The following is a 14,317-nucleotide window of genomic DNA, read 5'->3' on the forward strand; positions in this document are numbered from 1 at the left end:
CTATCCATCCCTGGGTTACAACCTCTCCTACATCTGATTTGAGCTCGTGGCAACTCTAATTTCCAAGTGATTTCAACATACAAATAATCCTTCCAAAACCATAGCCTCTCAGAACCTTGAACTTCTCCACCCTTATTTCATCCACTAGATCTTATCATTCCTATATGCTAAACCTCTCCATAAGCTCAGTCTCAAGCATCCAACTCTTGTCCACCACCACCACCTAGCTCTCCAGTACTCCAATACTGAACCTTCAGGTCCCATGGGACGGACCATTCATCAGTCTTCATCTTTTCTCTGTCTTTCACCTCCATTTCACGTCCTCGGGTCCCTCTCTACCCTATTAAAATTCTATAATCAGTTATTTTAATCATCTCCCTGCATTCAGTCTTCACCCCTCTGTCTTCTCACTTTGTCAGTACTTACCAGGCAAAACACTAATTCTGGAATAAAAAAAACCCTCTCCATTTACTCTACAACTGTAAATTACCTGAGAAACTGAATTTGGTTAAAAAAAAAAACAAAACAAAAATTTACAGAATCACACAGACTGATCTCACTGTAATGTCATGAAACCCAAAGGTCCTCACTGTTGCTAGGCAGTCATACAACATTTAGTCCAGTTTAGGTAAATGCATGCCATAGTGTGTTTTTGTACAACCAATAAACTAGGGATGATTTTAACAGCTTTATCTTTATAGGGTTGTTTAAAAGAAACACAGGAAAATATGTGACAAAGGCTATATATGGCCTTAAAACTAAAAATTATTTACTATGTAGCCTTTTAACAAAAAATTTAAAATAAACAAACAAAAAAAAGAACTGCCCAGCCCCTACTCTAGCACAGTGGCTCTCAAATCTGTCTGTCATTAATCAAGATGACCAGGAAAGCTTATTAAAATAGATTGCCAAGGCTCATTCTCAGAAGTTCTGATTCAGTATGTCTGGAATGGGCCCTAGAACTTCTATTTCTAACAACTTCCCAAGTAATACTGATGTTGCTAGTCTGAACCATACTTTGAGAGCACCACTCTAGTGAATTCACTCTGTTTACCTATATGACTATTTCATAGCCTCTCTTCCCTCCAGAAACGCACACACCTCAGGTATTAAAGGTAACCACTCATAAGAGAAATTCCGTACACTACTATTACCATCTCTACTAGAAGAAGGACTTCTCTCTTACACCTAAAATCTGTCTTACAAATGAACTAATCATGTTCTTCTGTGTGGCAAAGCACTCCGCTTGTACATGAGATCCTATCCCCTCTCACCCATATCTCATAAAGAAATTATCTGCCCTCTCTCTTGTTCATTTGTTTTTCATATTCTACAGGTCATTCCGATCTCAGCCTATAAATAAACTGTTGTCTCTCCCATTAAATAAAGAACAAACAAACAAACAAACAAACAAAGCCTTTAGTCTGGGACACCTGGGTGGCTCAGTTGGTTAAGAATCTGCCTTTGTCTCAGGTCATGATCCCAGGGTCCTGGGATTGAGTTCCACATTGGACTCCTTGCCCAGTGGGGAGTCTGCTTCTCCCTCTGCCTGCCGCTCTCCCTAATTGCACTCTCTCTCTCTGACAAATAAGTAAAATCTTTTATAAGAAAGAAAGAAAGAAAGAAAGAAAAAAAAAAAGCTTTAGTCCTTCCCTCTCCAGAAGGTATATACTAACTATCAATGTGGCTGTGAATTCCAAATTCATCCTTCACTGCTTAATCTAAAAACTAGATTTGGGCCCTTTATTTTTTTCTTTAGCAGCTAGCATAAAGCTGGACACTGGAGAGCTACTGCAGGGGAGTTCCTGGTTCTAATGGGCTCCACAGACTCCAACAGTGTCCCAGGACTTTTCCACTGCCCGGATGCTAGCAAATGGCTCCTACAGCAGGTAGCTCCTGCAGCATGACAGAGGTCTTCAGCACTAGCCTGCTGAGGTGCCTGGCAACCAGCAGCAGCCAGCAAATTCTCCCAGCACCCTATAGCAATTTTGCAGTGAAATGCCTCCTGTGAGACAACTCCCTAAGAGAAATGCTGAAGTTCCTGAGGGCAAATTTCCAACAAGTTAGTGGCATGGCACCACACAGACTTTTTCAGGCAATCCATGAGCCCTAGTCATGTCCTTTTCAACAAGGTCTAGATCTCAATGTTGAGGCAGACAGATCCTGTTCTTTGGGCACTCTATCTTAGTCCCAGGGTAGGGGCAGTTCCTTCTATTATTCCTGTATTCCTTAGAGTTCTCTGCTTTCTATTGGCCAATCCCTTGTCACTCTAGTCCTGTGATCGTAATTCTTTGTATTAAACTTCCCCTGCTCAAATTACTGTGTAGTTTCTCTCTCACAAGACCCTCACTAACGGAGCAGAAAATGATAGTAGGGCAAAGAAGAAATCAGTCAAACCTAAAGTGATAGGAGAATCATCAACACACACGATACACAATTTCATCTGTTACTACTGTTTCCTTTCAGGAAAAAAAAATCTAGAAAATAAAATACCTATTTACATGACTTTGAACTGATTTCAAGAGTGAAAACAAGAAGAGTCACTTCAAGGATGTCTGGCTGGCTCAGCTGGATGAGCACCCAAATCCTGGTTTTAGCTCAGGTCGGGATCTCAAGTGGTGATCAAGCCAGCTTTGAGCTCCTTGAGCTCCACGCTCAGTAGCCTGGGGCTTCATGGTCAATGAGGAGTCAGCTCCAGATTCTCTCTCTCTCTCTCCATCTCTCCCGTGCCCATCCCCCACCTCATGCACATGTGAGCTCTCTCAAATAAGTCTTAAAAAAAAACAGCCACGTCAGGAAATTAAAAAAGTATAATCATGAAGGTAGAAGAATACAGAAAAGAATCACTGGTAGGTGACATCAGACAACCAAATCCAGTAAAAAATTTCTCCATCCATCAACTAGTATTTATTGGCCTACAGGGTAGAAAAAAATAGTACTTTCAATTTGAAGTTTTAGTTAACTCATTTCTGACTATAAAAGTATTACATGTATATTTTGGAAAATCTGGAACCAGAAAAAAGTATGGAGAAGAAAAATTTTAAATATACATTTTTAAAACAGTAAGATCACACTACAGACTATAGCAGCTACTAGCCTTATTAAATTGTATTTGCACGTAAATGGTCTTTAAAAGAGCATAATTATTACTGAATAATCCTTAGAGATTTAACACATTTATTATATCCTCTCTTGTTGGACATTTTTCTTTCCTATAGTTTCAAAATATAGCAAAAAGTTCTCCAACAATGAATGGCATAGAACAGGTAACTGGTTTTTGTGCATATATAAATACCTTGAGTTATATGACAAAATTAACATGAAACATGACAGTGACATTATCAATGTTCATTCAAAATTTATATGGATTATTTTAATTGCACTTATTTTATAAAACATACTTACCAAAATCATAACCTTCCGGAACAATATTTCGATAGACAATGCCCTTCCTCAAGCTGTCCTATTAAAAGACAAACTGCTTTTATTTATATTCACGCCAATGTATCTTTACTGTACAAAAATCGTATTACATACATAAAGCAATTTAAAAAATAACTCACTCAAACTCAGGAGGACTTAGCTATGGAAAATATTGAAGTGGTTAGATACTATCCCATTAAACTCCCACTATTAAAGAATAATCTAGGAACTATTTAGATATACAGTGTGTGTTTTTACATATCTGTACAGGCACATATATAAAATCTGACAAAATTCACCATCCACTCATGACAAAGAATCTCAAGAAAGTAGGTATAAGGGAAATATACCTCAACATAATAAAGGCCAGATATGACAAACCCACAGCTAACATGCTCAACAGTTAAAAACTGAAAGCTCGTCCTCTAAGATCAGGAAAAACACAAAGATGTCCACTCTGCCACTTCTATTCAGCATAGTATTAGAAGTCCCAGACAGAGCAATTAAGCAAGAACAAAAGGCATCCAAATTGGAAAAGAAGAAGTAAAACTGTCACTGTTTGTAGATGACACAACATTCTATACAGAAAACCCTAAAGACTCCACCAAAACTGTTGACTAATAAATAAATTCAATCAAGCTGCAGGATACTAATTTAATATACAGAATTCTACTGCATTTCTATACACTAATAATGCAGTAGCAGAAAGGGAAATTAAGAAAACAATCCAATTTACAAATTATAACAAAAAGAATAAAATACCTAAGAATAAATTTAACCAAGGAAGTCAGTCAGAGAAAGACAAATACCATATGACTACACTCATACGTGGAATTTAAGAAACAAAACAGATAAACACATGTGAAGGGGTGAAAAAAAAGGGGGGAGGGGAGTCAAACCATAAAAGACTTAAACATAGAGAACAAACAGGTTGCTAGAGGGGAGGTGAGTGGGAGATGGGCTAAAGAAGTGATGGGAATTAAGAAGGGCACTAGTAATGAGCATCACATGTTACATGTGAGTGATGAATCACTAAATTCTACTTCTGAAACCAATATTACACTCTATCTTAACCAACTAGAATTTAAATAAAAACTTTAAAAAAGAAAATTAACTGAAACTACTATAAAGAAATGTGTTACATTTTGTAGCTTTACATAATTAAAGCAATAAAACAAGTATTTTAATTAAAAAAAATTTAACCAAGGAGGTAAAGCTTTGTACACCAAAAACTGTAAGATAATGAAGAGATAAACTGAAGATGCAAAAAAAAAAAAGGGAAAACAATTCCATGCTTTATATTGCAAGAAATAATCCTGTTAAAAAGTCCATACTATCCAAAGAAATCTACAAATTCATGCAATCTCTATCAAATTTCCAATGGCATTATTCACAGAAATAGAACACAAGACCCTAATATATGTATGAAACCACAAAAGACCCTAAATAACCAAAGTAATCTTGATAAAGAACCTGGAGCTATCAAAATTCCTGATTTCAAGTTGTATTTATTACAAAGCCATAGTCATCAAAACAGTACAGCACTGGCACAAAAACAGATACACATAGCAAGAGAATAAAGAGCCCTGAAATACACCTATGCATATATGGTCAATTAAATAATAACAAAGAAGGGGAGCCTGGGTGGCTCAGTGGGTTAAAGCCGCTGCCTTTGGCTCAGGTTATGATCCCAGGGTCCTGTGATCGAGCCCCGCATCAGGCTCTCTGCTCAGCAGGGAGCCTGCTTCTCCCTCTCTCTCTCTGCCTACTTGTGATCTCTGTCTGTCAAATAAATAAATAAAATCTTTAAAAAAAATCCATTGATAGATGAATGGATAAAGAAAATGTACTGTATATATATACATATATATATATATATATACGCACACACACACACAGTGGATTATTATTCAGCCATTAAAGAGAAGGAAATCTTGCCATTTGCAACAAGGATGAACCTTGATGGCCTTATGCTAAGTGAAATAAGTCAGGCAGATACCCTCTGACTTCACTTATATGTAGAATACTTTAAAAAAAAAAAAAAAGGCCAACCTCATACTCACAGATACAGAAAACAAACAGGTGGCTGTCTGAAGTAGAGTGAGAGATACGCAAAATGTGTAAAGGGAGTCAAAAGGTTAAGAACTTCTAGTTATACAATAAGTCGTCATGGATATATATGTAAATGTACAGCAATGACAACTATAGTTAACAATGTTGTGCTGCACATTTTGACATGGCTGAGAGAGTAAATCTTAAAAGTACTCACCCGAAGAAAAAAGTTCTATAATTAACTATGTTATGGTAATGCACGTTAGACCTACTGTGATCATTCCACATTATGTACAGGTACTGAACCGTAACGGTGCACACATAAAACTAATATATACCAATGCTGCATATCTATTATACAAAAAAAAAAAGATCTATACATGTATGTGTACAGGCACATATATATTCATCTATTTCTGTAAATGCTAACGGATTTGCTTAGTAAAAGAGACCAGACTACAGTATGTTAATAAATGATAATGAATAAAACCTTATGCAAAGTATGATACCAACAAAGGTGTACACACACATATCAAAAAGATTTACTTACCAATGATTCATCATAATCATTAAGGTAAAACAACTGAGACTTCACATTCCAATAGGCAAAAAGGTTATCCAATCGGATTAACTGAAAATAAATAAAATTTATTACATGCCTCATTTTCTTCTTTAACATATGCTATTTTCAGAAGTCTCAAATAATTGAGTCATATGATGCAGTTAAGCAAGTAAACACAATTCACATAAATCCTTACTACCAATCGCCTTTTTAAAAGTTTTTTTTATTAAGTCTATGGATCAACAAAATATTTTACCTTACGAAACAGTTTCTCAGTTTCATCATGTAAACATGGAACCCAGTTTTGATCAGTTGTCTAAAAAGAAAATTAAAAAACAGTGAAAGTGTTATTTACATGTGAAATGGCAGACTGATGGAATTGCACCATTCATGCCCTTGACCAATTTCCCATAAAAATGTTCTTGAAACATTCAGTGAAAGGATATTAACTGAGCACAAGAAAGCCTCTCCTTTCAAAGAGCTCACTGCTGAATGAAAAAGTGAACAAGCAATCACAAACAGACAAGTGCCACCGTAGAGGTTAAATACACGGTTCTCAGAATAAGGTAAGAGCCTCAAACTCAGGGGTGTAACAGAGAAAGTGATGTCCAATATAGGATATATGAATAGAAACTGCTGATTTTAAGGTCAGTAAATAAAATGATTCATAGTAGAAAAATATGCAAATATGCAAAATGTTCAGGGAACTGAAGAAGCCTAGTATGGTCAGAGAACATAATGCAAAGCAAAGAGGTGAAACCAAATGTCACCTGGGGTCACTCTACAAAGCAATTATAAACTATTTTAAAACAAAACTACTGACTTTATTCCAATAGCAATGAGAAGCCACTGAGTGGAATACAGTGTTTAGATGCTTATTCTACAAAGATGGTTTTCATTTACGAGTAGAGGACTGAAGAGATGACGGCAGTCAAGTTTTCAAGCTTAAGCGTGCATCAGAATCACCTGGAGGGCTTTCTAAAACCTAGACTGCTTGCCGCCCCCCCCCCCCCCTGACCCCGGCTTGAGTTTCTAACTGAATAGGTCTGGGCTAGGACACCAGATTCCAAGGTCTCCCAAAGGTGGTGGTCAACACCATTGCTGTCAGTTACCCACTACCTCCACACTGCCACAGCCAATGGCTCCTTCTCCATCCTTATTTTTTAAACTTACAGCAGCATTTGACAGTTTACCCCATCCAACTTCATTCGATAAGAAAAGCCAAATGAAAAGTTATTTATTTTGCTTGTAGTGGATCCACATTTTAAGAAGAAATCATATACAAAAACCCAGTGGATACAACAAATAAAAGCAGGTAATGAAATACTACACAGCAATTAAACTGAATTATGTGTAGCAACACAAGTAAATGTCAAAAACACTGATGAGAAGAATGAAAATTTATATAAAAATCACATAAAATATCACTTATGTTTCTCTCTGGGAGAAGGGTGAAGAGTAGAAAACAAAACAGAATTAGACTTTACTCCTAACAGTTTATTCTTTAAAGTATTTCAAACTTAAACCAAATGTCAAATTCCACAACTGTCCATTCTGGACACAAGCCTCTACTTGCTCTTATACTTTAAAAATTCCTCAATCTGAAAAACTGCAGGAAGAAAGTTTGCCACAATATTAATAATGGCAGTGAGGAAATGAGTGATTGGTTTATACTTTTCATGACTTATCAAAGTTTCTGAAATGAACATTTATTACTTTTAGTTTCTACTTATTTAAGAAACATATTTTTAAGAAAAAAGTCTTGAATGTTCTAACTTGCAAGTAACAGGCCCTCATATTTTAAACTAAATTTGATTGTCAACCATTTCTTGAAATGCTAAACTACCTACCCTCAATTCCAATCCAACCTATGCACTTTCTGTAGTAATTCTATACAGACAACTACTTCTGATGCTAGCACATACAAAATAGATGAACTATACTACATAATAGGGTTAAATTTTTGGGGCTATATCATGTTATTGTATTTTACATTTTGCTCATTTCCCCCCCCCAAGTTTTTATTTTGAAAAAAATAAAATTTTCCCCTCTCAATTTATCTATTTTTATTTTTGTTTTGTTTTTTTTAAACATACGATGTATTATTTGTTTCAGGGGTACAGGTATGTGATTCATCAGTCTTACACAATTCACAGCACTCCCCACAGCACATATTCATCCCCAATATTCACCCCCCAGCCACCTCATCCCATCAACCTCCCTCCCCTCCAGTAACCCTCAATTTGTTTCCTGAGATTAAGAGTCTCTTATGGTTTGTCTCCCTATCTGTTTTCAATTTGTTTCACTTTTCCCTCCCTTCCCCTACATTTCTTTTCAAATCAAGTACCTGCATGCTGAGATTTTGAAGGGAAATACCGAATGACAGCGGGTTGTCTCGATTTGTGATCTAAAGAGGAAAGAGCAAATTTTACTCAGATTTTTAGTAGTTAAAATTCATTTTATTGAAAAAGTTCATTTTCTGGGAAATATTCTATATCTCAAACATTCAAAAACATTTTACTACTTTTTTTTTTACATTTTACTACTTTCTACAACTTTGACTCCTATATTTTTCCAAATACTAATTAAGGTATCAAGTATCAATGTATTATTATGCAATAAATATGCATGTTTTTCAGTTTATAAAAAAAGCTTATTGATCAACTGACCGCACAACAGTACTCTGAGATGTCAATAACTGTGCACTTCAGAGAGAATACAGGATCTATGTGAGATAATCTAAATCTAGCTTTACTGATTCCTACACCAGTGTAATTTCCAGGAGGTAACTATAAAGTATTTTAAAAATACATATCGACTAAATTAATAATGCCCAACCATCAAAGGTGACTAATATAAAAAGGCCTTTTCCTTCATTATCTGATTTTTGAACATTTTAGGAAAGTGCAGTCAAGGCAATAAACACTACAAATTAAAACTGTAATTACAGAAAAGATCAGGTCATTTTCAGGTCTGTGTCCCTCCACTTTTCAGCATCCAATAGGTTGACCACTACAGAGCAGGTGTCAACAAAGAGTAAAATATAAACATAAAAAAACAAGTTTCACCTATTAAAATACTTACATCATCCTCGTAACGAATATGGATGTTGGAAATTTTCACTTGAAGATTTTTTATGATCTGAGTAATTAATTTTTCTGTAAAAGTGTCCTGTTTCTCCACCCGAAGTTTGTCTACAATAGCAAATATTCTTTAACTTGACTGAAAAATATACTGTATAAGTATTCACATTTCAAGATAACATAAACATTGCCACATTAAAGAAAAAAATCTGTATTTGTAAACAGAACACTAAGAGCCTGCTTTCCCAAAGTCTTCCATACCAAGAGACTTTCAAAGGCAACCAAATACACAACTTTCAAAATCTATTTTTTTAATGAAACTAAAGCCAACCAAACTACTGCCATTAAACTTTACAACCTCTGTTAACTACACCTGAGTATGTAAAGACTTGGAAAACAATGAGATTATTAGGTAAGAATTATAATGGGTCTTAAATTATAAAAGCCAGAAAGAGCAGGATGTAGGCATCTCTCTTAAAATTAGTGATATTATTACAAGTTGCATGTGGTTCAATGTATAAAACAGTTGAATACGTTTCTCTTGCTGATGAATCCGACATGAAGATATAAGATTCTTTCCCTTTCTCCTCTCAAGAGAATGAAGTTCATTTGTTCCATTTTCTAAAAAAAGGTATTAACTCCTTCCAGTTTCAAAACTTTCCACGGGATAGACAGAATAAAGGATTGAAGTTCCTAATTTCTTTTTTTAACATGCCTTTGAGGGAGGGGCACCAGGATGGCTCAATCAGTTGAGCGTCCAACTCTTGATTTCAGCTCCAGTCATGACCTTGGGGTCCTGGGATCAAGTCCTGCATTGGGCTCTGTGCTCAGAGGAGAGTCTGCCCAACGATTCTCCCTCCTCTCCTGCTGCTCCTCCCCATGATCTAAGATAAATAATCTTTGAAAAAAATACGCCTTTGATAACCACGAGTTACAATGCTCCTTTCCCCCATTTGAAAATGCCAACGAAAACTACCTCGTTTCCTATTTCTAGTCCTGTTCCACCTGTACACACACATTATCTCTTTTCTTCTAATGACCTACTACTCCCTAATTCAATTGCCCAGAAGGATAAGCTGATGAAGATATATTTACATCAAATCCAAGATTCAGTGAACAGAAGAGTAAATACACTTAACTATAAAAGGACTTTAGAATTAGTAAATAAACAAAATATAAGCTGTCTGAAGACACAGCATTTTTATTTGATTTCGTTACCACCGCATCCTAATAAAATCCTTTGCTCTATGAATCTATTCATTCAGTTCAATGCAAAATTTTCATTCCCCCATCTAGTAGTTTCCTTGTCAATTCCTTACCCTGCTCAGAGTCCACAACCTATTATTTCACCAACATTTTAAACTCTTTTGTTCTTTTTTCTCATTTTCCTCACAGAGGAAAAGCTCCGACCCTGAAAAAACCCCAACTATCAGGGTGCTTGGGTGGCTCAGTGGGGAAAAGGAATAGGCTCAGGCTTAGAAAAGACCTGAGAATACCTTACATTTACACCTCAGACTGATCCTTGGACTAGGGAACTCCTATAAAAATGAAAAATAATAAACAAAAACATTAAAAAACAAGAAAACCATAGTAATGGGGTGAATTTCATTTTCACAGGTATCACATTATTATATCCAAATATCCAGATTTTAATGAGAAATCACAAGGCATACAAAGTAACAGGAAGGTATGGCCCATTCAAAGGATAAAAAAAGTAAGTGACCAAAACTATTCCTAAGAAAGATCTGAAGACAGATCTACTAGACAGACTTTTTAAGATTTTATTTCTTTGAGAGAGAGCAAGTGAGCCAGATAGCATGAGTTGGCTGAGGAGCAAAGGGAGAAGCAGGCTCTCTACTGAGCAGGGAGCCGGAAGCAGGGCTTGATCCCAGGACTCCAGTATCATGACCTGAGCCGAAGGCAGACGCTTAACCAACTGAGTCACCCAGGCACCCACAACAAAAAAATACTAAAGAAAAAGATGATTGGGCATAGTGGTGAACAACTACATAAGATATGAAAGAACTGAGAGAAGAAACAACAATATAAGAAGTGTCGCCGGAAATTATTGTTAAATCTCCTTTAATGTTTTCACCTCTTTGTCAAAAGGTGAAATGTTTATTCTGGATTTCACTTTTTTATTGAACAAATAAATGCATGGCAAGGTTGGTGATATAAGTATACATATATTTGTAAGATGGTTAGCTATTAAATGAAAGAGGGAGAACAGAAGGTAAGCAGCTAATTGGGTACGGAAGATCACTTTGCGTTTGAAGATAAGACATACTACAGTGTATTTTCATACTAAGGAGAAAGCTTCATTAGAGAGAACAGAGTACAAAAATGTACCGAGTGATAGTGACCACTGTGCAAGGGGAAAGGAAGGAGATTTCTGCAGGACAGCCCTACCACTGAGAAAAGCGAAGGGTTGAAGTAATGGACTATTCTGATCTAGGCTGAACAGGAAAAGATATGAACCCAGAGAGTAAACAAACAGATCTGGGAAAACATAAATATATTAAAGGACTAGGTATGACCAAAAAATTAAGAATTCATATAATGGGATTTTTTTAAAAGCTAGAAAACAAAATAGACTTGATGAAATTAATTATTATAGTTAAAAACTAAGCTTACACTTACTGTCATAAGGTAAGTTTCTATAAAATTTCTGTAAACATGATAAAATATACAAACCACTTTAAAATTCCGCATATGATAAGAGTCCCTCATATTCGTTAAATAATTTCAATGCCTCCAGAGACAAATAATATTCATATGTGATATTAAGGTCTTTTCTCTTTTTCTTATTATCATTTTTATTTACTGTTTCCTTTACCTTGATCAGCTACTTTTTGTTTTGCTTCTTCTATTCGTTTAAGTTCATGTTGTTTTGCTTCCAAAAGTTGTTTTTCTTCTTTTAAAGGATCATATTTTATTTCTACAAGAAGCATAAAAAACAATTATTTAGTTACCTTAACTTTAAGCATAACCATTCTAAGATACATCCTTGAAAATAATCACTAATTCAAAGTTTGCAATAATTTGGAGTAAAAATCAATTTAATGTGAATTTCCAAAAGCTAATTTAAATACAGAAGTATGTCAAAAAATTCAACAGAAGTATTTTGAGTATAATTATCAAATATAAAGATTCTTCCACTCACAAATAAAAGTACTTTAAGTTAAAATGTTTAAAAGTTGACTTACTAGAAGAAGGCACTATGAGTAAATAAATGTCTCCCAGGAAAGCTTCAACTGGTTGAGTATACAGGTTTTTCCATGGAATTGTAAGATTAAGATTACCTACATGAATTTTTAGAATAAGGACAAAAAATATTATTATTCAATCAACCACATTTATTGCCAGTTTATTTTTTTTATAATTTTTTAATTTTTTTATAAACATATAATGTATTATTAGCCCCAGGGGTACAGGTCTGTGAATCGCCAGGTTTACACACTTCACAGCACTTACCATAGCACATACCCTCCCCAGTGTCCATAACCCCTTCCCCCCACCCTACCCCCTTCCCCCCCCGCCACCCACAGTTTGTTTTGTGATATTTAGAGTCTCTTATGGTTTGTCTCCCTCCCGATCCCATCTTGTTTCATTTATTCTTCTCCTACCCCTCAAACCCCCCACATTGCATCTCCACTTCCTCATATCAGGGAGATCATATGATAGTTGTCTTTCTCCGATTGACTTATTTCGCTAAGCATAATACCCTCTAGTTCCATCCACATCGTCGCAAATGACAAGATTTCATTTCTTTTGATGGCTGCATAGTATTCCATTGTGTGTGTATATATATATATATATATATATATATATATACACCACATCTTCTTTATCCATTCATCTGTGGATGGACATCTAGGTTCTTTCCATAGTTTGGCTATTGTGGACACTGCTATATAAACATTCGGGTGCACGTGCCCCTTCGGATCACTACATTTGTATCTTTAGGGTAAATACCAAGTAGTGCAATTGCTGGGTCGTAGGGTAGCTCTACTTTCAACCTTCTGAGGAACCTCCATGCTGTTTTCCAGAGTGGCTACACCAGCTTGCATTCCCACCAACAACGTAGGAGGGTCCCCCTTTCTCCACATCCTCGCCAGCATCTGTCATTTCCTGACTTGTTAATTTTAGCCATTCTGATTGGTGTGAGGTGGTATCTCACTGTGATTTTGATTTGGATTTCCCTGATGCCCAGTGATGTGGAGCACTTTTTCATGTGACCGTTGGCCATCTGGATGTCTTCTTTGCAGAAATGTCTGTTCATGTCCTCTGCCCATTTCTTGATTGGATTATTTGTTCTTTGGGTGTTGAGTTTGCTAAGCTCTTTATAGATTTTGGATACTAGCCCTTTATCTGATGTGTGGTTTGCAAATATCTTCTTCCATTCTGTCAGTTGTCTTTTGGTTTTGTTAACTGTTTCCTTTGCTGTGCAAAAGCTTTTGATCTTGATGAAGTCCCAATAGTTCATTTTTGCCCTTGCTTCCCTTGCCTTTGGCAATGTTCCTAGGAAAAAGTTGCTGTGGCTGAGGTCGAAGAGATTGCTGCCTGTGTTCTCCTCAAGGATTTGGATGGACTCCTTTCTCACATTGAGGTCCTTCATACATTTTGAGTCTATTTTCATCTGTGGTGTGAGGAAATGGTCCAATTTCATTTTTCTGTATATGACTGTCCAATTTTCCCAACACCATTTGTTGAAGAGGCTGGTTTTTTTCCATTGGACACTCTTTCCTGCTTTGTCGAAGATTAGTTGACCATAGAGTTAAGGGTCTATTTCTGGGCTCTCTATTCTGTTCCATTGATCTATGTGTCTGTTTTTGTGCCAGTACCATACTGTCTTGATGATGACAACTTTGTAATAGAGCTTGAAGTCTGGAATTGTGATGCCACCAACTTTTGCTTTCTTTTTCAATATTCCTTTGGCCAGCCTATTTTCTATCAGGCATTCGAAGAACTAACAAAGTGACAAGCTGAGTCACTTTACAGAAAGCTATTTTACAACCACAAACAATAAGCCTTTGTTGTAATGATTGGAAATCATGTCTATCAGTACTGTTGGAAAATCTACCAAATGATATTCTAAAAATTAATAAGTTTCTCTTTATGACAATCTTCACCACAAACATTAGTATTCTTCTGCAATTAGCCAACATCCCTTGGTATTATAATTTTGATTTCCCCA

The 14,317-nt window shown here is 35.9% G+C and overlaps 1 protein-coding gene across 3 annotated transcripts in view; it reads right to left on the reverse strand.

Moving 5' to 3' along the window:
* VPS13A (vacuolar protein sorting 13 homolog A) overlaps window positions 1–14,317 on the reverse strand; it is a 244,795-nt gene that overhangs the window by 205,493 nt on the left and 24,985 nt on the right. For all 3 annotated transcript variants that reach the window (XM_046022052.1, XM_046022053.1, XM_046022054.1), the window contains exons 4-10: window positions 12,327–12,422; window positions 11,957–12,058; window positions 9,122–9,231; window positions 8,385–8,444; window positions 6,294–6,353; window positions 6,026–6,106; window positions 3,406–3,463 (exon numbers count right to left, since the gene is read on the reverse strand). In XM_046022052.1, the coding sequence (XP_045878008.1) occupies window positions 3,406–3,463; window positions 6,026–6,106; window positions 6,294–6,353; window positions 8,385–8,444; window positions 9,122–9,231; window positions 11,957–12,058; window positions 12,327–12,422 (567 nt within the window). The remainder of the gene's footprint in view (window positions 1–3,405; window positions 3,464–6,025; window positions 6,107–6,293; window positions 6,354–8,384; window positions 8,445–9,121; window positions 9,232–11,956; window positions 12,059–12,326; window positions 12,423–14,317) is intronic.

Source organism: Meles meles, chromosome 11, assembly GCF_922984935.1.
Source record: "Meles meles chromosome 11, mMelMel3.1 paternal haplotype, whole genome shotgun sequence".
Taxonomy (NCBI): domain Eukaryota; kingdom Metazoa; phylum Chordata; class Mammalia; order Carnivora; family Mustelidae; genus Meles; species Meles meles.